We start from the raw sequence: 23,119 nt of genomic DNA on the forward strand, positions 1-23,119 counted from the left end.
TAAGTGTGGGGTGCGCAGGGAGCACCTGGCTGCCGCCTGAGGGTTACGGGCTGGGTAACCCAGTGGGTCCCTAACCCTGTCCTGCTGTCACCATCGCCATCCTTATCCCTCCCCCCCTTCTCTTTGCCAACCTGCTTCTTTGTCGGGGGGGGGGGTGGTTTTATTGACAGCATTTATATTCCACCCCCCCCCAAGGAGTTCAGGGTGGTGCACTAGGTTCTCCTCCTCATTTTATCCCCACAACCCTGCAAGGGAGGTTGGGCTGAGAGGAGGCAGTGACTGGCCCAAGTGGCGATGTGAACCTGGTCTCCCAAGTCCTGGTCCAGCGCTGCCTCTCGCCAATGTGGCTGTAGCCCCTTCTTCAGGCACAGTGCAGCCTGGATTGCCAATTGCTGCAGCCCTGAGCTGAGCCACTTTGTCCCAGGCTCGAATCCTGCTTGCCTCCCTCCCTCTGGGGCACCTGGTTGGCCACTGTGGGGCAAGATGGGTCACTGGGCTGATTTAGCAGCCAGGCTCTTCTCATGCTCTCGCATCAGTCCTGACAGAGGCAGTGAGTCTGCAGCTGGACTGAAGCCATTCGATCTGAAGCTGGGGGCTCCTCTGTGGAAGAAAGCTAAATGCCAGGGAGAAGATCACTAGGCTAGTCTGCCCCCCGGCCTGCAAGTCTTCTAGGCATGAAGGCGGATGAGGTTCTTCCATAGAGTCACAGAACTGTATAGAGTTAGAAGGGACACGCAAGGGTCGTTTGGTTCAACCACTGGCAAGAGTCCTTCCCCCCACTTGTCCATGGGTGGGCTCGAACCACCAACCTTCAGGCGCACTGTTTCATTTTGGCCTCTTAAGCCCTCCACTGCAGCCGAGGCTCAGGGGGAGCCGGGCTTCTGCATGTCTCCTTTTGTCCCGAGAAGAGGAAAGGCCAGGATTCCCCTCCAGCCCAGGGATCCTGAAATCTGTTTGCAGTGCCGGGAAAGCCAGCTGTGGGTGTCTTGACCCTCCAGGTCTTGGAGCAGACTACCTTAAGGCTGGTTTTAAACTTCTAGCCAGCCCATCCCAATAGCCTAGCCAGGAGCCAGCGGGTGGTCAGTGAGGGAAGCCCAGGAGAGCAAGAGGCAGCAGCCCCTTCTCTTCCTCTCTCTCTCTGTCCAGCCTGGCTGTGGATTCCTGGCCTCCCTCATCGCCTGCTAGAGGGGTGGGGCTGTCAGTGGTGTGGAAGGAAGGCTCCAAAACTCAGGAGGAGGTTCCCTGGGCCAGATAAGAGGGTGCTCCTGCAGCACTGACAGAGGCACAGGGGTCCTAGCAGAGGATGCCCAATTCTCCGTGGCATATTTGGAGACAGGTGTGGGCTGTGTCTCCTCCTCTGCAAGGGTTGGGTGTGGGCCTTGCCAGCTAACTGGACATGGGGGCTTCATAGTGCTGGGTGTTCATGCCTCTGTGCCCCTCCCACAGTTGCAACTGGATTTCAGCTCCGGACAGAGCATCCTGGCTTCCTAGGCCCATGGCCCTCCTTGCTCTGTGCTCTGGCTATTCTTCAGTGCCCTGTGTGTGAGGAAGCAGGAACTCCCAGGGGCTGCATGGCAGAGATCAGGGGTTGTGGGTCAGCAGCCCATGCCGCAGGACAAGCATGTCCACACTCAGATTGCAGACTTTCAGTGGAGGCCTGCCAAGGAACCTGGAGACCTGGAACTGAAGGGAGAGGTGATCTGTTTGGGGGGGGGGGGAGGCACCTACTTTTGCTCCCCAGGAACAAGGAGAAGATGGTGGATCACAGAAGTGCTGAGAGGGCTGCTGCTTGCCTGTTGCTGGAAACCGCAGGAGGGGAGAGGGCGTCTCTTGCACCCGGGTCCTGCTTGTGGGCTTCCCATGGGGACACCTGGTTGGCCACTGTGGGAACAGGATGCTGGACCAGATGGGCTATTGGGCTGATCCAGCGGAGTTCCTCTTAGGTTCTCACCACCAGGGGGCAGAGGACTTCCTGTCTTGGGAAAGTCGGTTGTTGGATGCAAAACAAGCAGGTTGAGGCCAGTGAGTTGCAAGGACCCGGTTCTGCTGGTGGGATTTGGAGGTTTTGGCCCTCAGTCCCCCAGAGAAGCGCAGTTTGGATCAGGCCCCTGCCCCAAGGAACAGGACTCTGTTGCCCCAGGAATGTGCTTGCTGGTTCCCTTGTGCAGGCAGCATCCCACCTTCCCTTCTCTCCCTGCCTGCCTGCCCCCATGTGGGATCCCTCCGGTCAGCTGCTCTTGGCTCTCTCCCACCCAGGGCCTCCCTCTTGCTCTCCCTGGAGGGGGTCGGCTGCCTGCCCATCCTTGCCCTTTGAAAGTAACCTCCGTTTCCTCCCTGAAGGTGCCGGACTCTCTGGGGCTCCTGAATCCGAGTGTTCCTCTTCTCTTTGTATCTTTCAGTTTGGCTCGCCCTCCGCAGATGTCCGAAGTCACCTGCCTTTTCCCCAGCCCTTCCTCTGCCTCACTGCACTACAGACCACAGCAAGGGTTAGCATTTACATTGCTTGCTGCCCCCCAGGCACGAGTGCTGGGGGGAGGTGTCCCTTCTGCCAGGCCACCCGGCCCTCCTTCCACATTGTGCTGGGAGGGTCATTTACTTTGGGGATCGGGTGCCACGCTCAGTTCAAACTGGAGTTGAACCCACAACGTTGAAAACCACATTTTGAAACGCCTGTCCCTTGTGGCTCGGGGGGGGGGGGGGATGGGGAAAGGTAAACCCTGAAGCACCTTTGTATGCTGAAGTAATCTCCATGGTGGAGCACCAGAAGATCCCAGGTCCAGTCCCTGCTGCAGGGCCGGCCCACCCATGAGGCAAGGCAAGGCGACTGTCTCAGGCGGCAGGGCCCACAGATCCTGCCCCTAAGAACTGCACCTCCTGCTTGTTCTGTTGAGTGTCCGTCTTCTGCGAACAGCAGCAGTGCTGTGGCGTCCAGCCTGCTTCCTCTGCGTCTCCCTGCTTCTCCCGGCTGCAGCAGAGTGTCTTGCGCAGCGCTGGGCCAGTGCGGAAGGAATCTCAGGCCTGCAGAAAAACTCTCCTACAACTGCTGCTTCTATTCTACGAAGCGTTTATTGTATGTACAGCAGCAAAACAACAACAGCCAGGAGAAAGCGAAGACAGGCTTCTCCTGTCGCAGCCAAAACAGAAAGTGAGGACGTTTTCACTTCCCTAGAGCTGTTAACCCTGTACGCTCTGGGTATCCTCACACCGTTAGTGCTGCAATGGCAGCAACAGCCACAGCGCTCTGCTCGAAGGCCAGATCTTTGTGACAGGCAGCAGGTTTCCTGGCTTTTAAAACACGTACAGAACTGGCCTCCTGCCTGAGCTGTCAAGTCTGCTTCAGGCAATTTGCCTTCGGACTGAGCGGCCACAACTCCTGGTGGAGAGTTTACCCCAAATGCACATCACTGGTTCCCCCTTTGTCTTTGAACGGCTCCGCCCTTCCCAGTCCCCATCTTCAGTCCACGTCTATAATCTGATTGGGCAACTCTGGGGCGGCCCCCGCCTTCCACTCCATAGCAGGGGCTTGGGCCCAGCCCTTGCGCCCCCATTGGCTCTTCACCAGCCCCAGGTTTAGGCTGCTTCTGCTGCTTGGGGAGGGCGCTGGCCCTTGAGAGCCCCGAGTCTAAGCAGTGAGGCTTTTCCTGCTGATCTGTAAACTGAACCAAGGCAGGCTTGCAGAAACCGGAAGGGTTACACATGTCAGTGTTTGGTTTTTTTTTAAAAGGAAAGGGTTCTGACCTCCCTTTGTCTCCTCAGCCTGGTCCTCAGAGCCTTGTCAGCATAAAAGAGTCCACAAGAATATCCTTGCAGAGTGCTTTCTGCTTTTATTCTTAAAAGTCTTTGTGCAAAAGCGACTGACCAACTCCACTACCAGCTTTCACTAACCAACCAACCAACCAACCAACCAACCCAACAACAAACTAACATTTCTCACTCTCTATATACAACCCAGTGCAGGCCGCTGACTCATGCTGACCCAGCCTTTTAAGCATTAAAGAAACAGCGGCCATTTTAGCCGTGACAACACACTGGTAGCCGTAGCCACTGGGTCTGTTTGGGGTGGGAGTGATGGCAGGCCTGTGCAACGGCTATTCCAGAGCAGGAAGGAAGGGATGTCTTGCTCCTCGTAAGATTTTGGGCAAGGAGGCTTCTGAGAGGCAGCCGGGCTCAAAGCCATTTCCTCCTCGACCAAAGAGCAAGCTGGAGCCCTTGGTGGGTGATGGGAGCACAGGGGGGCCAGGAAGATGGGGTGGAGAAGCACTTGGCCCAGGAGGACCCCTAGGAACCACGAGGAGAGCCCTGCTGGATGAAACCCAAGGAAGCCCTCCTCACCTTGTGGCCAACCAGGTGCCTCTTGTGGGGAGTTGAACTCTGTGGCAGCCCTCTCCTCCTTCCTGCTGTTCCCCAGCCGCTGGCAGTTCAGGGACAGGGGCCTCTGGTCCTGGAGGAAGCAGGCAGCCATCCTGGCCCTCACTGCCACCTCTCTCTTCTCTCGTGGCCCCAGGAACGAGCTGAATGAGCACTTGGACACCATCGACTCCAGCTTGGATAACCTTCAGACCATGCTGAGCACCCACGGCTTCAGCGTGGACACCAGCGCCTTGCTGGACGTGAGTCCTTATGCCTAGCGGGAGGGGCAGCTTGCGCGGGGGGGGGGGGTTGTGCCTCATTCTGCTAACATTAATGTCTGCTTTCCCCCCACTCTCTCTCTCGCCAACAGCTCTTCAGTCCTTCAGCGACAGATCTGAACTTGCCAGATCTGGACAGCAGCTTGGCCAGTGTGAGTTTGCTGAGGGAGCTATCCGTCAAGGACCTCCCCTTTCCTCATTTGTAGGCCAGCCCCACATGGCGGGTCTGAAAGTGCTCTCCAGCTGCCCTGTGCAGAGGCTGCCTCCTCGGAGAACCCCGCCGGGTGATGTCATCCCATCAGCACCTCTTCTCAGGCACTGCTAATGAGGTGCTGAGTGGGCCTTTCTCAGCGCAGCCTTCTGATCAGCCCCGCCATCAGCTGAGCAGACTCCCCAGAGCTGCTCGCTGGATGTGATGATGGGAAGATGAGGCTGAGGCTGAGGCTGCCTAACTCCCAACACATCCCTCTAAAGCCCTTCCCCCGTTTATTCACCGCCACCCACCAAGGCACAGCCTGGAGGCTGCAGAAGACTGGTCCAGATCTGATCCTGGAGGGTGCAGTTCCCCAGGAGGCTCTCCTGCACCAGCCCCATTGAACTGAACGGGAGCTCTTGTTTATTTCAGTGGGGCCTGTGCAGGAGAACGTCCTGCCGGATTGTGCCCTGGAGTCAGGGAGGTGGTAGACCCACGTAGTGCCAGCCAGCTAGGGGCTCTCCTGTGCATGGGCGGGGGGGGGGGTAGTACGTCTGGGGCTTGACTCCCGTGAGACACGCCCAGCAAAGCCCACTCCCTGCTCTCTGGGCCTCAGCAGCGCCTCCTCTCCCTTTGCAGATCCAAGACCTCCTCTCCTGTCAGGAGCAGCAGAAGCCGGCGGAGGTGGAAGACTCTGCAGCAGACACAGGTGGGCATCACGGCTGCTCCTCTCCTCTCCCTGCCCCCACCCGCCTGCCAATTCCACACACTGCTTCTCTGCATCGACCTTTTCCCCACGGCCAGGCAGGAGCATGGACATCCTCACAGCTGAACAAGCCATCCTAGCCCACACAGGGGGAAACTGAGGCATGTGGGGGGTGGATGGGGGTGTTTCTTTTGCCTGTTCGACCCGCCTCCTCTCCCTCCAAGTCACGCTGCCTCAGTGGGGGTCTGCCTTGCTCTGGGGGCAGTCATGGGGTTTCCAACCGAGAAAGGGTCCTCCTTCCCATGGCCTCAGAATCCTAGAATTGTATGGTTGGGAGGACCCCAAGGGTCATCTAGCCCACCCCCTGCAATGCAGTCCTCCCACCTGCCCCCTGGCCCTGCAGCCTTGCCCCCCCACCCCCTTTCTGATGGTGTCTCTGCCCTTCCCGTAGGCAAGCAGCTGGTCCACTACACAGCGCAGCCCCTCTTCCTGGTTGACTCAAGCTCCATGGACATGGCCAACACGGAAATGCCCATCTTCTTTGAGCTGGACGAAGGACCCTGCTTCACGGAGGACGAGTACTTGGAGGACCCCACCATCGCCCTCCTCTCGGGGGCGGAGACGCCCAAGCCCAAGGACCCCTCCGTCTCCTAAGGCCGGGCCCTGGGCCAGTGTGGAAGAAGGCCGGACTCAAGGAAGGGCCAGCCGCCCCCTTGCTTTGCTCCAGTGACGTTGCGGACGAGCCCCCTGCTCTCCCCTTTGGCCAGGCTGCGAGGGTGTGTTTGTGTCTGTGCTTCAGGTGCCCACCCCTCCGGGCGGCGGCTCTGGGGCGGGGGGATGCCCATTGGCGGAAGACGTGTGTGTGTTCCTTGGCTGCTGCCAGCACCTGTTTTGGGTGCCAGGCGCCCTAGGCTTGGACACTAAGCGCTGACCCCTTGCCTGCCCTTTAGGCGGAGAGGAAGGAGAGCAAGCGAGCGAGGAGGGGGGTCGCTCTCACTGGGGAGGGGAAGGAGAAAAGGAGGCAGAGAATTCCCCCTCCCCTTGGGATGGACTTGTTGGCATTTGGAGAGAAGTGAGAGTGCCTCTCGCACCCGGGGCTCAAGGGCTGGGTCCCTTTGTCACGTCTGCTGTTGCGTGTGTCCCCGAATGTTACAGGGCGCCTGGGCGGGAGGAGGCTGCCCCACCCCACGCCCCCCTCCCCCATGGGGCTTGTTTCCCTTGGCTTAGCAGTAAAGAATTTGTACATTTGCATTTTGATTGTTACTAGAAGAAAATTGTATTTTGGATTTTTACATGAGAGAAGAAGCCCCCTCCTCCCCCTCAGCCTTCCTCTCTCCTGCTATATAAATACCTATATATACATATTCAAATATATCTATATATCTATATCTATACGTGAAGTGGCCCATCACTCTCTAGGCGCAGCACACTTTTATTTCCAAAACGGACGAGGCGCTCTCACCGTGGGGCCCATCCTGCCAGCCAATACTGGGAAGCGGATCCCAGTTGCTGCCCAGGGAATATTCCTCCCACCCACACCGGAAGAGTGGGGAGAAGGGCCCCATCTACCACCTGACAGACTACGGGTCCTTTTCTGCCCCCGCCCTCACAATATCCTGTCTCTGCAAAGGTCTAGATAGAGCAGGGTGCCAGTGGTGTCTGTCTTCACCGTGCCCCCCCCCCCCCGTGGCCTTTTGTCTGTCAGGTTCACTCCTTCATCAGCTGGACGCTTCCTCCTCTGCACTCAGGTCTCTAAAGTGGTCCTGAGCCTTCCAGCTGGCCAGCCAGCAAATCCTGCCAAGCTCCATTTAGCAGCTGGAACCAGCGGATGGGTGGGTGGGGGGGGAGAGCAGAGCGCTGAGTTTGCGGATCAGGATCAGTGAACTGTGGCCTGCCTTGCCCAAGCAGCTGGGGGGGGGGGGATCCTACAGAGAAGCCTGTGGGTTGCCTCCCACCCACCCACCCCAGGCAAGACTCTTGGTTGCAGCACGAAAATGAGCCGGTTTTAGCCTTTGAAAGAAAAGCAAGGCAGGGGCCTCTCTCTGCTGATCTTCTCAGCCTCTCCTGTCCAGAGGAGGTGGAGAATTTGGGCCCTCCAAGCAGGGAGCAGAAGGGCCTTGCAAACTGTCCGCCTCCTTACAAAAACCGAGGTGGGGGGCTGTGAGGCTCTGTCTAGGCCTGGGGCGTCCGTCAGCCCAGTACGCTTGCCCCACAGCTCAGTGGGCTTGCAGAGGGGCCGCTGTGGGGTGCCAGGGACCTCGGCCTTCAGCTCTGGATTTCCCAGCTATGAAGCTTTTCATGCTCCAAATGCTTTTTATGCTTTTCCGATTCTGGACCTCCTCCCTTGTAATGGTCTCCATGTAACAATCCCCCTGTTTTCTCATTTGCCATGGGAGGATCAGGCCGCTGGTCCAAGACCTTTAGGGGAACGTGTCAGCGGAGGGGGTGGCATGTGGAATGTGACAGCGAGGGCGAGTCAGGGGCACAAACGCAGAGTCGTAGAAAGGGCTTCTGGTCAAGAGGGGTTGTGTGGGTTAGTGAGAAGAGCCGGCAACAGGCAGCTAGCCTTAAAATTGGCTGCAAGTCTCCTGGTCAGTCACAAATTCAGCACAGTGAACTGCTCAGCTCTGACAACTCCAGCCCTGCCACATTGAACTGGGCAAAAATATGCCAGGCTTGCCCTGACATGACCTTTCGGGGTGGGAGGTGGTTTTGGTCAGCCTTGTCAAACCTTTAGAACTAAAGCAGGCATAGGCAAACTCCGGCCCTCCAGATGTTTGGGGCTACAATTCCCATCATCCCTGACCACTGGTCCTGTTAGCTAGGGATGATGGGAATTGCCGTCATCTGGAGGGCTGGAGTTTGCCTATGCCTGCTTTAGAATAATGGGATGGTAGAGTTGAAAAGGACCCCCCAGGTCATCCATCCAGCCCCTGCAATGCAGGGATTACAGTTAAATAATCCCCGGCACCCAGCCTTCCCAGGGAGTCTGTTCCATTGTCAAATGGCTCTTTCTGAAATTTCTTCCTTGTGTTGGAATCTCCTTTATTGCCATTTGGATCCATTGCTTTGGGTCCCACCCTCCGGAGCAGCAGAATACAAGCTTGCTCCGTCTTCCACGTGGCAGCCCTTGAGATGTTGGAATATGGATCTCCTGTCACCTCTGTCTTCTCCCTCCATCCCTCCCGGCGTTCTGAGGCCCCAGTTGGAACGTGGCTCAAGGGCCAGCGCCCCCCCTGCTGTGCTGGGACACCAACTCTGAACGTGGTTTGCTTGTCTTTATTGAACAAGGAGGCAGGCCCACACCTGCGTGCGTGAGCAGGACACAGTACGGCAAGAGCAGGTCAGGACAGCAACAGAAAAGGCACCCCAACCTCCAGGGCCAGAGGGAAAAGGCTGGCGAGGCACTGGCTGGCCACACGACCCCTTGGGAACAGCAGCCCCCTCCCCAAACCAAACACACACAGCAGCCTGACTCCTGGCCAGCACCCAGGCGCTGCCTCAAGGTGGGCACTGCCCTCAGAAATCCAAGTCTCGGAATTGGGACGGGGCTCCTCCGCCCTGCCGCCTGCCTGGTCACAATCCAGCTGGGGGAGGGGGTGGAGCTGATGGCAGAAACTGGTGCCCTCCAGAGGGTTTGGACTACCTCTCCTGCCTGGCAGGGGCAGTTGAGAGTTGTAGCCCCAAACACCTGGTCTAGTCCTAGTGCTTCTCTCCCCCCCCCCCCCAATTCTGGGGCAGGAATCAAAGACTGGCACTGCTGCCAGCCAGCCAGCCTACCACCCAGCAATCTAGGAAGCTGCCTTCTGCTGAGTCAGACGGTTGCTCCACCTAGCTCAGTATTTCCCGCACAGGCTGGCAGCAGCTCTCCTGGATACCAGAGGGAATCTCAGCCCTTCCTAGAGAGGCTATCTGGGAGTTTCTGCTTGCACAGCAAATGGCATACCAGTGGCCCCCGGACTGCCTAGCTCATTTCTGGCCAGTTATGGGTCCTTGTGCAGACACAGCAGGAAACCCCTCTGTTCTGCGAGCTACTCCAAGCTCCCAGACAACCGGACTCTGCTTTGTTCTTCCTCCACTTCTCGGGGCCTCACCTTCCATGCTGGGACACGTTCTCACACCCCACCAGTGGCCCAAAGGCCACAGAAAGCTCTGGCTAGAAACTTGCGTGGGCTGGCCAAGAAGGCAACCAAGACCCCTGAAGGCTGGGGTGAGAGGGACCTGGGGTACCCTGAGACCCAACAGGCGGCTGGGGCTAGCTGCCTAGGATCCGGAAGCGAAGCCTGGGGAGGAGGCTCCTGCAGCTGGAAGCAGCTGGAAGCAGGACACCAGAGAGCAGCGGGTCAAAGCTGCTGTTCCAGGTTTTGCTCTGCTAATGACCAGGCTTGGTTGCTTGGCAGCAGGCAGGGAGAGGCCTTTTCCTTTAGGACACCTTCATTTGGGTTCCTGTGCGCAGGCAAGCAGCGTGTGGCTTGGTTGGCTGACTGGAGCTTTGGCTTGTGCCCCTTTGCAGCCTGGCACACCTGGGGCAGTGGGCAGGTTTCTGCGTTTGAGCACAAGAGTCAGGCTGCATGGCCCTGGGGTCCCTTTCAACTCCAAGGCTCTAGAAAAAGCCCCAGTCCTTGAGCCTCTGTGTCCGAGGAGCAGCTCAGGCCGGTGGGCATGGCTGGAGAAGAGGAGGAGGCTGGGGGGCTCAGTGCGGACCGGGGGTGGCACCTCCTGCTCCCCCACCCCCAAGCGTATCCTGTGGCCAGCCGTGGCAGGAGAGGTGGCGTGAAAAGCACAAGGGGGTGGAGAGAGGGGAATCTGCAGGAGGAAGCAAAGGCTCAGTCGGCAGCGCAGGAGCAGGCGGGCGACGGCTGTCCACTGGGGCATCTCAGGGCCTTCAGCAAGGGGGGGAGGAGGAGGAGGCAGCAGCGCTCCTCACATGCCTGTGGAGAAGAAAAGAGAAGAAGCCGCTCACCTCATCTCCCTGGCCGGCACCTCAGGCCAAGCGGCCAGCCCCACAGACCCCCACAAGCCTCTCAAATAAGCCATGGGTCTCCTGCATGGAACTCCCTTCCAACTCTGATTCTGTGATTCCTGAGCAGAGTTTGCCAAGCAGTCAGTGACGGATCTGTTGGACCAAGGGTGGTCCTTGGTGATGTTTGGAGGAGGGGGGCGGCAGTTGAAGGACCCTCCTGGGACAAGCCTCCTTTGAAAGGGCCCTGCAAGGAGGCCTGGAGCTGCTGCTTTGGGAGGCTGAGTGACCCCCCCCCCCCCGGCTGCCACTCTTTTGCAGGAACTCAGGGAATCGAGGCTCATGCCTGAAGTGTTCTGGCACAACAAATCTACTTTAAAAAATAAAACATTTTGATGGGACAAAATGCACCAAGAAACGCAATAAAATTCATGGTGGTAGAGGAAGGGAGATTGGGATGGCACATAGGGCGCTCCCTTGCACCACGTCAGAGCCCTGGTCCATTTAGAGCAGGGGTAGGCAAACTAAGCCCGGGGGCCGGATCCAGCCCAATTGCCTTCCCACAGACGGTCCAGGAATCTGCGTGTTTTCACATGAGTAGAATGTCTCCTTTTATTTAAACTGCATCTCTGGGTTATTTGTAGGGCATAGGAATTCATTCATTTTTTGCCCCAAAATATAGTCCATCCCCCCCACAAGGTCTCAGGGACAGTGGACCGGCCCCCAGCTGTAAAAGTTTGCTGACCCCTGATCTAGAGCCCAGTATTGTCTACACTGGCAGGCAGCTGCTCTCCAGGGTGTCAGGCAGGGAGTTTTTCCGTTGCACGTTGAACCTGGGACCTTCTTCTGCAAGGCAGATGCTCCTCTGTCGCTGAGCTGTGGCCCCTGCTGCAACCCGGAAACACTCCTTGCTGTACAATCTCCCAACAATCTGACGGGAGTGAATGCTCAATAAGGAAAGGGGGCCTTATCACTTCCTTTGCAAGGTTCCTGCAAGCAAATCTGGTTGGGTGCCTAATGGGCCCAACCTGCCCCACATGCTCCCTCTGTGTAGGGCACAGGGTGGGCCTGGAGTGCATCAGGGTTTCCCTCCAGACATGATGGCATGCCCACTTCCCAGGGCTCCGTGGTGCCAGGGAGGAGGTCTTTGTTCCTGGGAATGGCACGTTCTGAACCAGCCCTGCTCCCTGACACTCGAGGGACACAAGGACATGTGGCAAATTGGTGGCCCTGCAAATGTTGTGGGACGGCAGCATCCTCACTCCCTGACTGGGGCTGGTGCAAGCTGGAGCCTGGCAACATCTGGAAGACCCCACCCCTGATTTTAGGAGTCAGAAGTGCATTTCAAAGTTTGGTAGAGGCCGCAGCGGCCTTGAGCAGGAACCGGACCCAACTGCAATGCCTTCAGGGGTCAAAAGTGGGGACATTTCAGGGGTCAGCATGAAAAATCAGGAATGGGGCCCCAGCGGATGAGAGCATTGGAGAGTCATCCCACTAACTCAAGGTGAAATGAACCTCAGAATCAGGCCAGCAACCTGTTCTCCCCGGGGCCAACCAGTGCTGTGGCCCTTCGTGGGACACTTATCTTGGGAGGCGAGGGTCTCCTCTGAATCCACTTCATGGTCCAAGCCTGGGGAGGAAAACATCCCAGATTAAAGCCAGAATAAAGGTAAGAGGAGCCTGCAGGATCAGGCCAAAGGGGGCCCAACCAGTCCAGCATCCAACCAGATGCCAATTAAGGGAAACCCGAAAGCAGGATTTGTGCGCAAGAGCCATTTCCCCCCTTGTGATTCCCAGCCGTTGCCGTTCAGAGGCAGAACCACCAAGACTAGCAGCCATTGAGCCAAGACTTGCCCCGGACGGGTCTCCCCTAAGTCTCCCACGCTACTTGCCTCCCCCAGGACAGAGCCTTGCACAGCCCTCTGGAGGCGTTCTCCCCACACAGAGGCTTCGCATCAAACGCAAGAGACCCTCTGTGGAGTCACCCATTTTCCAAGACCCCTGATGTGACTCCCAACCTGGGAAGAACTTACTTTCTTGGGACTCGTGGGAATGAGCAGGAACATCCATGGCGGGACCTAGAGAAACCAGAGAGAGACAGAGGTCCCTTCCATATCCCACAGATGGGCACGTGGGGCTCAGAGGTGGCCTGGGCAGCGCTGGGTCTCAAGGACTTTCCACTGCCCTCCCAGGGGGGTTTACAAAGGTCTCCAAGGAGCCAGCAGCTCTTCTCCTTCCCCAAGAAGGTGCCCTCCAGATGGACTACATCTCCCATCAGCCCCTGCCAGTAGGACCAGGTGACACTGGGGTTTTGCGAACCGACCTGAACATAGGAGCCATCTCCTAAGAGCTCCCCCCCCCATTAGATGGGCATTGCCATTCAATTGTCGTGCGTGCGACCACATAATGTGATCGAGGGGCGGGGCTTACCAGGACGCCCCATATTTTATTCAAGTTGGCACCCCTGGACCCGAACCTTGAGAGGATCAGAAGAGGCACTGGCAGGGCTTTCTGTGGAGTCACAGCCAGGCCTGGGGGAGGGCTGGCTTGTAAGTCAGGGCAGCTGAGGTCAGAGCCCCCATAAGAAGGCAATAGGGGAGTTGACAAGGAGGGGTTGCTAGACAGTGGAAGGGTCTCCCTCAGGAGGTGATGGACTCTCCTTCCTTGGAGGTTCTTAACCAGGGGCCACCTGGATGCTTTAGATGAGGTTCCTACATTGCAGGGGGTTGGACTAGATGACCCACAGCGTCCCTAAGATTCTATGGACCCATGGGAAGGCAAGGGCAGCCAGACTGGCAGACGTACCACTCTGGGTGTCTCCAGGCAGCGGGTCCAAGCTGAAGGATCCGAGGTTGGAGGCATCACTGTTGAGCATCATGTCCCCATTGACCTCATCTGTGTGGGCGCGATCGGCCCCTGCAAAGCTCACGGGGGCCACCTCTGTCCATGGATGGAGTAAGAGAGGAATCAGCAAACAGGGGCATCGCCTCTGGGTATGAGGGGGTCATACTGTGGGGCAGGGGCCCCTCAAAGTGAGCAGGGATGGTGCCAGCCCAGCCCAAGGCATTTTGCCACCTGAGGTCCAAAGGACAAGGTGCTCCCCACCCCTTGGCTGCTGGGAAGCTGCCTTGACTGGCAGCTGGGTCAGGCCTTCGAGTCGTGGGCTGGCAATGGGGGCAGCACACCCTCCACCTCGCCTGGGGGCAGCCGGTCCATTCATGGGTCCCAGAATACACAGCTGTGTCCTCCAACAGAGAAGGGGCCAGTTGGAGGGCTCAGGAGGCAAAGGGGCACAAAGGGGGCTGGGAGAGCTTGCTGGGTCATGCCTACCTGTGGTCATGGGATCCGCAGGAGTTCCAATCTCACCTGTGGACATGGAGACAGGTGTTCAAATGATGCACGGCAGAGAGGCTGAACCCCACTCCATCTTCTGCCTCCCCACAACCCTTTAGCCTCTAGACATTGGATGAAATTCCAGCCAAGGCCTCCATCTCTCTGTGGGCTGTTGGTCAGGAGCCAAGCTTGAACAGCTCATTGCAGAACGTGGACCCAGCTCAGGGGCTGAGCCTCTGCATGGCCAAGGAAGGTGTAACAGGGGTAGCAGCAGCATGCAACTCATGCAGGCAGCAGTTTGTGGCCACCCTTGGACTGCTAGAGCTCTTCTCCAGCTGGATGTTGTGAAGCAGCAGCAAGGGCAAGAGTGTCCCTGGGCATGAGCAGAGGGCGTCACTCTCACACCTGAGCCACCACAGCCATCTCCCCTGGCTTGAGCCATCTCTCAGAGATTATTTAGCTGTGATTTCTGCTTGATGGGCAGGGTATAAATAAATTATTATTATTATTATTATTATTATTATTATTATTATTATTAGGGGCTGGACTTCTCTGATTCTCTGATCCTCTGGCCTCCAGGATTCCACTTACTTTCTCCCGAGGCCTCCGATTTACCGGAGATGATGGGTTCTGAGTTTGCCATGGGCTCTGAAAGAGACGGGGGGAGGGAGAGAGAAGCTGAAGGGGGGCCGGGGGTCCCGTGCGATGAAGCCCCTTTGGGCATTTCCCCCTCAGCCACCCAGAGCCCCAAACAGATTCAGGCCAGCTGCCCCCACCCCGGTGTCCTCCAGATGTTTGGAACTACAGCTTCCAGCAGACAGCATGGCGCCTGACTCAGGCCGATGGGAGTTGTAGTCCCAAACATCTGGAGCTGGAGGACTGTGGGGAGTCTGCTTTCCTTCCTGCTTTCTGGAGCCTTTCTGCTGCTCTCTTCATCGCAGGGGATTCTGGAGCAAGAAAGTGAATCCCTGGCACCCAATCCTTCGCTCTGAGAGCTGAGCTGATCACAGCAGCACTCGGTTCCTGCCCTGGCAAGTGGAGCAGCTGCTCTGCCTGCAAAGGGGAAGAAGGACTTTGCCCCTCCCTTAGACATACCTGTTGTCTGGCTGCCTGCGGGGGACGTGGGACTTGGGGAGCTCAGGGGCTCTGCAGAGAGAGAGAGAGAAGCGGTTGTTTATTATCGTCTTTGTGGGTTGTGAGGCTCAGTCTGCATGATGCCCCAAGTCCCCTCCATTTATTGGGGTCCTGCACCCAGCGAGGGTTCGAATCGTACAGAGGAGGTTCCTGAACTAGTTGGTCCAGCCTCTTTGTAAGAGAGGGGTCCGCAAACTTTTTCAGCAGGGGGCCGGTCCACTGTTCCTCAGACCTTGTGGGGGGGGCGGACTATATTTTTTTTGGGGGGGGGGATGAACAAATTCCTATGCCCCACAAATAACCCAGAGATGCATTTTAAATAAAAGGACACATTCTACTCGTGTAAAAACACGCTGATTCCCGGACCGTGGGCCAGATTGAGAAGGTGATTGGGCCGGATCCGGCCCCCGGGCCTTAATTTGCCTACCAATGTGTAAGACCATGGCCTTAGCTGGCTGCTTAAGTGTCCTCATCAGCGTCACAAAGGTGTGAGCTGGGATGCAAGAGCTCCAACTAAGTGAGGGGGCCCTCCAGGCTAATGGGGGGGGGGCTTTTCTGCCACCCTCCCCTCCCCTGGAGAACAACAGCCAGACGATGTGCATGTGAGCTGCAAGCAGGCCGGAAGCCGGAGACACAGAGACCTGCTTGATCTCTGCTGGATCCAAAGCTGTGACTAATATAGAAGCAGGATCTGTTGTGGGGTTAACACTATGAGCCCCTCCAGCCTATGCTCATTGCAGATATGTGCTTTTTAAAAAACCCTATACAGTGGTACCTCGGGTTACAGACGCTTCAGGTTACAGACTCCACTAACCCAGAAATAGTACCTCGGGTTAAGAACTTTGCTTCAGGATGAGAACAGAAATCGTGCTCTGGTGGTGCAGTGGCAGCAGGAGGCCCCATTAGCTAAAGTGTTGCTTCAGGTTAAGAACAGTTTCAGGATAAGAACGGACCTCCAGAATGAATTAAGTTCTTAACCCGAGGTACCACTGTATTCTAAACTGCTCACCTTCTTCCCAAGGAAACTGGACAGTGGAAAAGTGCTGGGAGTCCCTGGAGTCTCTCACCACTCAGAGGTTGTGCATTTGGGGTGCAAGCTGCTTCTCTGCTTTGCAGGATGCTGGCCATCTGCAAGTGCCTCTTCCTCTTTCCTTTCTGGGGGTCCCACACCCCCAACTCCAGGGGTCCCTCCCTCCACCCACCCAAGTGCCAACTGCAACTCACCATCTGCCACCACAATGGCCAGGAGCAGAACCGCAGCTGCCGTGAGCAAGAGGAACCTGCGGGGCGAGAAGGAAGAGGTGGGCTGAGAGTGGAGAGGGGGCTGGAGCATTAACACAACAGTGGTTAAGAGTCTGAGCTTTGAGCCACGGCAGAAATCTCAGCTCAGCCGTGAAGTCCCTGGCCCTGCCTCGTGGCTTTGTTGTGGCTGGTTGTGCAAAGGTATGGGAAGAGCTTTAAGCGCTTAAATCAGAAATAATATCGTTTTAAAAGTTCATCAGGTTCTTCAGCAGCAGAGAGGGGCCTGCTGGGAAGCCACCCCCTGATCCCAGAAGTGGGGGGCATTCTGTACATGCTCAGTGGCACTCCTGTTCAACTTTGTCTTCTAGGCTGGCTCTTGGCTCTCAAAATGGATATTGGGAGTGAGACCTGAATCTCACTCTGACTTAGGGTCCTCCAGGTCTGTGTTGCCAGCAAGTCTTGCGTTGTTCGTTAGAAGCCCAGGAATTGCCAGAACCACTCTGGGGCTGCCTGAGGTGGGAGACCCCCCACCCAACAAGGCAGCAGTCTCCTCCTCTCCTGCCCAGCTATGATGGGGCACAATTCCCTCCGAAAATCTCCTGCAGAACAACCACATGGCAGTGCAGAGGAGCTGCTGGAGAGACCCTGCCCACTACAGAGGAGAAGCTGTAGAAGTGAGACCCTGCTGATCCCTTGATGATTTCATTATTGATACCCCACCCATCTGGCCACATTTCCCCAGCCACTCTGGGCGGCTTACAGCACATAACAAATTGTAAAAGGTACATAGCTGTCATACACAGGTGAGTCCGGGCAGTTTCCTGCTTGAGTTTTCCCTTTGCTCCTCTGCCTTCCAAGGGAAAACCCGCTCTTTAGTGATGCATCAGAACAAATGGCAATCTGGGGGAAACCCAAATTCCTGTTAGCTCCGATTGAGCACTAAAGAGCAGGGTTTTTCCCCAGGAGGGTGAGGGAAGCAGCAGAACAAGGGGAGGTGTGGATAAGCCAGTCGGTATATACATATGTTTTGATTGTGAAATCACTTTGGGAAGCTTTACGAGAAGCAATTCATAAAGGAAATTAAATGAATAAATAAATATTCAGCTGAACAGTGCTTTGGGGTTTACATCTTTGCGGATAAAACATATTTTTCAATTTGTCAATTCAAAGTAGATTATAAAGCATAGCAACTGTTAAATATTTCATTTTGGTCAACATTTGCAGGAGGAAATAATTAAAAAGTGCAATGGATACTGAGCGACAGAATCAGCTCCCCAGGGTTCTAGGAAGAAAAGGAGTCTTTGATCAGGCCCACCTGGCGATGCCATGGGGAACTGAGTCTGGGGCCTCCTGAGTCGAAACAGAAGCTCCACGGCTGAACCCCAGGCCAGGGCAAGAGCACAGCACCGGAGGGGGGGCCTGCCTCCCCCCTGGGTGCCACCTCCCACACCTCCTCCGGTCCTGGGGGCAACTCAGCAGGTGCCCAGCCCCCGATGCACACGGACCCTGCTACAAGGCCATCCTTCAACAGGTGGCTGACTCCAAACCACCCGCTGCCCAGTGGGGTCCACAGTTGGTCAGCTTTCTGGCCAACAGGCCTCCACCCCAGGCACTGAGCCAGGCTCCCTGGCAGCAGATATAACAGGAGGGAAACTGAGGAGAAGAGAGAGAGGGGAGGCTGATCTGTTCTGCGGGATGCCCTGCAAGCCCCACACCTGGGCAGGGATCTAAACCTGGATTCACCCGGGGCAAACAGGTGCATGGACGCAGCCCACCCACAGGAACCCCTTTCTGCACCCAAGCAAAGTTGGCACCCACCTGTGCTGTGCCCGCATGATCCTGGGCGTCTGGCGCTTGGGGCGGTGCTGGGGTCCAGTCTCAGGAGCTCTGGGGGAGGCAGAAACACTCTGTGTGCTGAGCCACGGGAGGCCCATTATATGGGTCTGTCCCCTCCAGGGGGGAGCCGGCTGCGAGGGGCCAGCCAATCCAGAGGCGGGCAGGAGGGTGATGGGTGGCTGCTGTGGGAGGGGCAGAGCCACAGAGGCCCCTGAGCAGCCCCTGGGCTCCCTTCCTGAGGGGCGGGGGCTTCCTCCCCACCACCACCTGCCGCTGTGCAGCAAAGGTGTGGGGTGCCCAGCCATGAGGGGCAGCCCTTCCTCGCCCTGCCTGACACCAGCCCAAGTCCAACCCGAAACCCGGGCACAGGTACCCCTGCATCGCCTGCTGCTCTCAGGCTGCCAGCAGCTCCTCAAGGAGAGAGAGAGAGAGAGAGAGAGAGAGAGAGAGAGAGAGAGAGAGAGAGAGAGGTCCTTCCCAGGGAGACTGCTGCCTGAGATGCTTTTAACTGGAGGGATTATTTACGCCATGATGAAAGTCTCAGGTGCCCTTCCTGGACCTTGGCACCTGCTCCCCATCAATTAACCCAGGCAGCAAAGAGGGGAGTTTGTTCGGTGGAACGCAAGCACTCCTTTATTAGCACAAAGGACAATTGGGAGTTCAGTGCGGGGTGTGTGGGGGTGTGTGCCCTCATTCGCTGGATCGGAACAGAGCCCTACTGCGAAGACTGTGCGTTGGTCAGCATGCACTGATCTACACACACAAAACAAATTCACGCACAGGCGTCTTCCAAAAACCCAACCTAAAACCCAAAAGTTCCATGGCGATCGGCAAATGGTAACGGGGGCAGGACTGTGAAATCTGGAAGCCCCTAGTCATGAACCGGCACATGGCCGGTGGATACAGATTCAGTCGTCCTGACTCAAGGAACGAGGCAGTTGAGCAGCTCAGCAGCTGTATCCATGACTGAAAAGCCCTTTTTAGGATCCACTCTGCTCACCCCGAAAAGAGGGAGGGGCTAGAAAAGGTGCCTTAAACATAGTCTGCCTCCCTTTTTCCCTGACTGGATTACCGCGCCCAGTGGGGTCACCACTGAGTCCCTATTGTGGAAGGACGTGTGGATCCAGAATTGGCCTCCACAGTCACTTACGGACTCATTGTTAAAACTGTGCTTATGAAAGACAATCTTACTCGGCTCCGAGGGATCGGCAAAGGAGTGAGGGTGCAAAGACTACAGAGAATAACTTTGCTCTGATTATGGATTATCTGTACACTGTCTGTCTGTCTGTCTGTCTGTCTATCTATCTATCTATCTATCTATCTATCTATCTATCTATCTATCTATCTATCCACCCACCCCCAAGCCATGACTGTAGGAAGAACCTGCCAGGACGGTCCAGGCCTGGGGTCCTCCCTCCTGATTGCCTGAGCAGATGAAGCCCCCCATGCCCCCCCCAGCCAGATACACCTCTCCAGCCCACCCCCCCAGCAATGCGGAAGGTGCCAGCGCCAGAACAAAGCTCCCTTTGTGGCTGTGGAGCATCTCAATGCGCTTTTGTTCGGGGCCTCTCTCGGCTCTCCTGGATTAAAGGCTTTCTCAGGGGTGACACAGGGCCTGTGGGGCTGGATCCGGTTGCAAGGGCTGCTCTGACTGTGTGCCTCCCCGGGGGGGGGGGACTGAGGCAGCTGCAGTGGCCCCTGGCACCCGGGCTGCTCCTGTGCCAGCTCCCCCACCCACTGCCAGCGTCTTCTGCCAGGTCCCTGTCCTCCAAAGAGGGTCTGAAGCGAGGGGTGGGGGCTGGACACACTCCGTCTCCCTGCCTCTTCCTCCTCAGAAGGGGGAGCCCCCAATCTCCCCAGAGGGGGAAAGGGCTGGCTGCCCAAGGGGTCCCCTGAACGGGGCCAGGAACTCGATGCAACTGGCCCCTGGAGCTTTGTTGCCCATCTCACTGCTGGCCCACTCCTCTCCTTGTGGAAGCCAGACCAAACCTGAACTGAGCCCCAAACAGAGGGAGCAGGTGTGGGATGGCATGCTTTTAAAATAAAATGTTATTGTATTTATTTAAAAGATTTATAATTTGCCTTCTGAGCACACACTCCATAAAGCAGCTCACATCTTCAGTAAAAACAGAGCCATATATGACCTGAAGCCATCACAAGTATCTGCTTGTAACAGCAGTGGCATCAGAGGGACTGAGAAGGAATCTGGAGCCTTAAATTGCACCACCAATTGTTCCTTGGCTTCCTCATAGCTGAGTAAGATTGTCTTCCATGAACACGGTTTTAACTGTGAGTCCGTAAGTGACTGTGGAGGCCAATTCCGGATCCACACGTCCTTCCACAGTGGGGACAGAGTTTTCCGGGAGGGAGTTGATCGCAATTATCCTTGGCAAGCAGGAGGGTTGTTGTTTAGTCCTTTAGTCGTGTCCACCTCTTCGTGACCCCCTGGACCAGAGCACACCAGGCCCTCCTGTCTTCCACTGCCTCCCGCAGTTTGGTCAAACTCATGTTGTTCTCTTCGAGAACACTGTCCCACCATCTGGTCCTCTGTCGTCCCCTTCTCCTTGTGCCCTCCATCTTTCCCAACATCAGGGTCTTTTCCAGGGAGTCTTCTCTTCTCCTGAGGTGGCCAAAGTACTGGAGCCTCAGCTTCAGGATCTGTCCTTCCAGTGAGCACTCAGGGCTGATCTCCTTCAGAATGGAGAGGTTCCAGGTGCCTTTTTAAAGTGGTGCTAAATGCAGATCCCCACTGGATGGAAGACTGATGGGAGTGTGGAACCAAAGCAGGGTGTGTGTGTGTGTGTGTGTGTGTGAGTGAGTGAGAGAGAGAGAGAGAGAGAGAGAGAGAATGTTAGAATTAGCAAAATTGTAGAGTTAGAGAGACACCCCTGGGGTCATCTAGTCAACACCCTGCAATGCAGGAAACTTAGCTACAGCTTGGCAGAGCATGAGACTTGTAATCTCATGGGATCAAGCCCGCCTCGAGCAAAGGATTCCTACACTGCAGGGGGGATGGACTAGATGACTTGCGAACCCTTCCAGTTGGCTGTGTCAGGCCTTAGTCCAGGCGGCCTTACTAAGGCGACTGCCCTGATTCTTGAACAGGGAGCAGCAGTCTTTGATGTGCATCTCTGGCGACAAAGGGCTTGGAGGAAGGAGAAGTCATGCTTAGGAACCTGGAAATTTGGCCCCCGGACAATGCAGCCGAAGGAGTGAGAAGCTGCTGGGGGTGGGGGTTTCCTGCTCCCCCCCCCCTCCCACCTGCCTGGAGAACACTGTGCAGACCCCGGCCCGGCAGCTGGCCGGCAACCAAGCTGGGGCGCATGAAAGGCCGCCGCCAGGCTCCCCGTCGGCTCGTAAAGCCTTCCCCGGGATCAGCTCTCGCCTGCAGCCATGTGCGCGGGCTCCAGGGAGTCCCCGGGGCCTGGCCCTCCGGGACGGGGCTTCTGGCACCTGGCTCCAGGCGGGGAAAGGGATGAAGGGGGCCAGCTGCGCCAGAAGCCCCGCCGCACCTGAGCTGGGCTGCTGGCGGGCGGCGGGGCAGCGCGCAAAGAGGCAGCGCGCATTCCGGGCGCCTCCGGGGTCCCAGCTGAGCAGAGCCAAGCCCGGAGCGAGCCATGGGGAGGAAGGCGAGGGGAGGCTGCCAGCAGGACCCCTGCATGCGCCACACCAATCTGGGGCGGGAGGGCGACCTCTGAGCAGAGGAGAGCTGCGGGGGCAAACGGGTGGCACCCGCCCGCCCCTGCCCCTCACCAAATGCCTGGGGTAACTTAGTCGGTCGAGCATGAGATTCTCTTTTTAAAAAATTTTTTATTAAGAATTTCAACATAACAATTTATCAAAAACATATCATCCTCATCCACCCCCCTATTTCCCCCTCCTCCCTCCCCAAACCAGAACCCCCCCCCCAACTTCCCTCAGCTCCTCTCTCTGGTTTTTCAGCACATGTTAATCTCCGCATATTATAAAATTGTAAAGATCCTTAATTTAACTATCTTTATGTTACCAATAATAAAGTTGTGTATGTTTATTCAAAACCTGCCAAGGAGTCCAGCTCAATTTGTTGTTTCTTTAAATACTTTGTAAACGGTTCCCATTCATCTTTAAAGTCAGTTGTCCTTATCGCGCAGTTTGTGCCTCAATTTCGCCAATTCTGCGTAGTCCATCAGTTTCTCTTGCCACAGTTCTTTCGTCGGGATTTCTTCATTCTTTCACCCTTATGCTATTAAGACTCTTGCCGCCATTGTCACATACGTAAAGATGTTTTTCAATTTCCTTGGCAGGACTTTTCCCACAATCCCTAACAAGAATGCTTCAGGCTTTTTTTACAAATGTTAATTGGAACATTTTCTTCAACTCATTGTATATTGAGCATGAGACTCTTAACCTCAGGGTCGCAGGTTTGAGCCCCGTGTTGGGCAAAATATTCCTGCATTGCAGGGGGTTGGACTAGATGACCCTTGAGGTCCTTTCCAGACCTACAGTCCTGTGATTGTCAACGCAGGCATCTTGCAGGCCTGAAGCATGTGTCTCACCAGGTTAGTTGTCTCTGGGGGTACAGCTGGGCTTCTTGACATTAAAAGATGGCAATAGCACAGTCTTCCTTGACTGGGCGCCCTGCAGAGGTTTCAGACTACAGCTCCCACATCCTGACTGGGGCTCGTGGGAGTTGTAGTCCAAAACGCCCAGAGGGCGCCAGGTTGGAGATGCTCCAGTAAATCCGCAACAAACTCCCTCCTGAAACCTTTCTGCTCTAAGCAGTTGTGTAGTTGGCTCCCCCTCTTTGCGCCCAGGTAGGCCACGGATGCCCCCCAGGGGTCAGGAAGGGGGGGCTTTTAATCTCCTGAGCAGGCAGGTGTAGCCTGGATGTCTGCGAAGGGCGGCAGCCCCTCCCTCCTGGCATTCTTCCCCCCACCTCCCTGGGCCTGGCAGAACAAGGGGCTCTTTGCTCCGGGCTCAATGCGCTTTTGTTCCCAGATGAAAGGGTCTCCAGGAGGGGTGGCTCAGGAGATTGCAGAGGGCGATTGGGCTCTGGGGCCTCCAGAGAGTGTGGGGCTCAGGGGGGCTCTGGAGGCAGCGCCACAGCC

The 23,119-nt window shown here is 56.5% G+C and overlaps 2 protein-coding genes across 4 annotated transcripts in view; one reads left to right on the forward strand and one right to left on the reverse strand.

Annotated features, from left to right (window-relative positions):
• Positions 1-6,915, forward strand: part of HSF1 (heat shock transcription factor 1) — a 45,674-nt gene extending 38,759 nt beyond the window's left edge. For 2 of the 3 annotated variants that reach the window (XM_077932654.1, XM_028735945.2), the window contains 5 exons: positions 2,400-2,486; positions 4,505-4,610; positions 4,721-4,780; positions 5,461-5,530; positions 5,979-6,915. In XM_077932654.1, coding sequence (XP_077788780.1) covers positions 2,400-2,486; positions 4,505-4,610; positions 4,721-4,780; positions 5,461-5,530; positions 5,979-6,181 — 526 coding nt within the window. In that variant the 3' untranslated portion in view covers positions 6,182-6,915. The remainder of the gene's footprint in view (positions 1-2,399; positions 2,487-4,504; positions 4,611-4,720; positions 4,781-5,460; positions 5,531-5,978) is intronic. The other variant, XM_028735946.2, reaches the window with a different exon arrangement.
• A 1,876-nt stretch (positions 6,916-8,791) lies between these two features.
• On the reverse strand, positions 8,792-18,145 carry LOC114600133 (uncharacterized). The gene is made up of 9 exons (XM_077932655.1): positions 18,015-18,145; positions 16,179-16,234; positions 14,916-14,966; positions 14,412-14,468; positions 13,818-13,853; positions 13,293-13,427; positions 12,521-12,565; positions 12,072-12,117; positions 8,792-10,459 (listed from the first exon to the last, which is right to left on the reverse strand). The coding sequence occupies exons 1-9, from the start codon at positions 18,128-18,130 to the stop codon at positions 10,354-10,356; spliced, it is 648 nt and encodes a 215-aa protein (XP_077788781.1). The 5' UTR covers positions 18,131-18,145; the 3' UTR covers positions 8,792-10,353.
• Between the last annotated feature and the right edge of the window lie 4,974 nt (positions 18,146-23,119).

Source organism: Podarcis muralis, chromosome 8, assembly GCF_964188315.1.
Source record: "Podarcis muralis chromosome 8, rPodMur119.hap1.1, whole genome shotgun sequence".
NCBI classification, from domain to species: Eukaryota; Metazoa; Chordata; class Lepidosauria; order Squamata; family Lacertidae; genus Podarcis; species Podarcis muralis.

What these genes read in the sequence shown, in the direction of transcription:
- LOC114600133 (XM_077932655.1), bottom strand. Translation starts at nt 18,130, where the DNA reads ATGGGCCTCCCGTGGCTCAGCACACAGAGTGTTTCTGCCTCCCCCAGA. An exon ending in TGCGGATCCCATGACCACAG is followed by an intron (nt 13,428 to 13,817) that starts GTAGGCATGACC and finishes ATCCATGGACAG; the next exon opens with AGGTGGCCCCCGTGAGCTTT. An exon ending in TTCCCACGAGTCCCAAGAAA is followed by an intron (nt 12,118 to 12,520) that starts GTAAGTTCTTCC and finishes TTTCCTCCCCAG; the next exon opens with GCTTGGACCATGAAGTGGAT.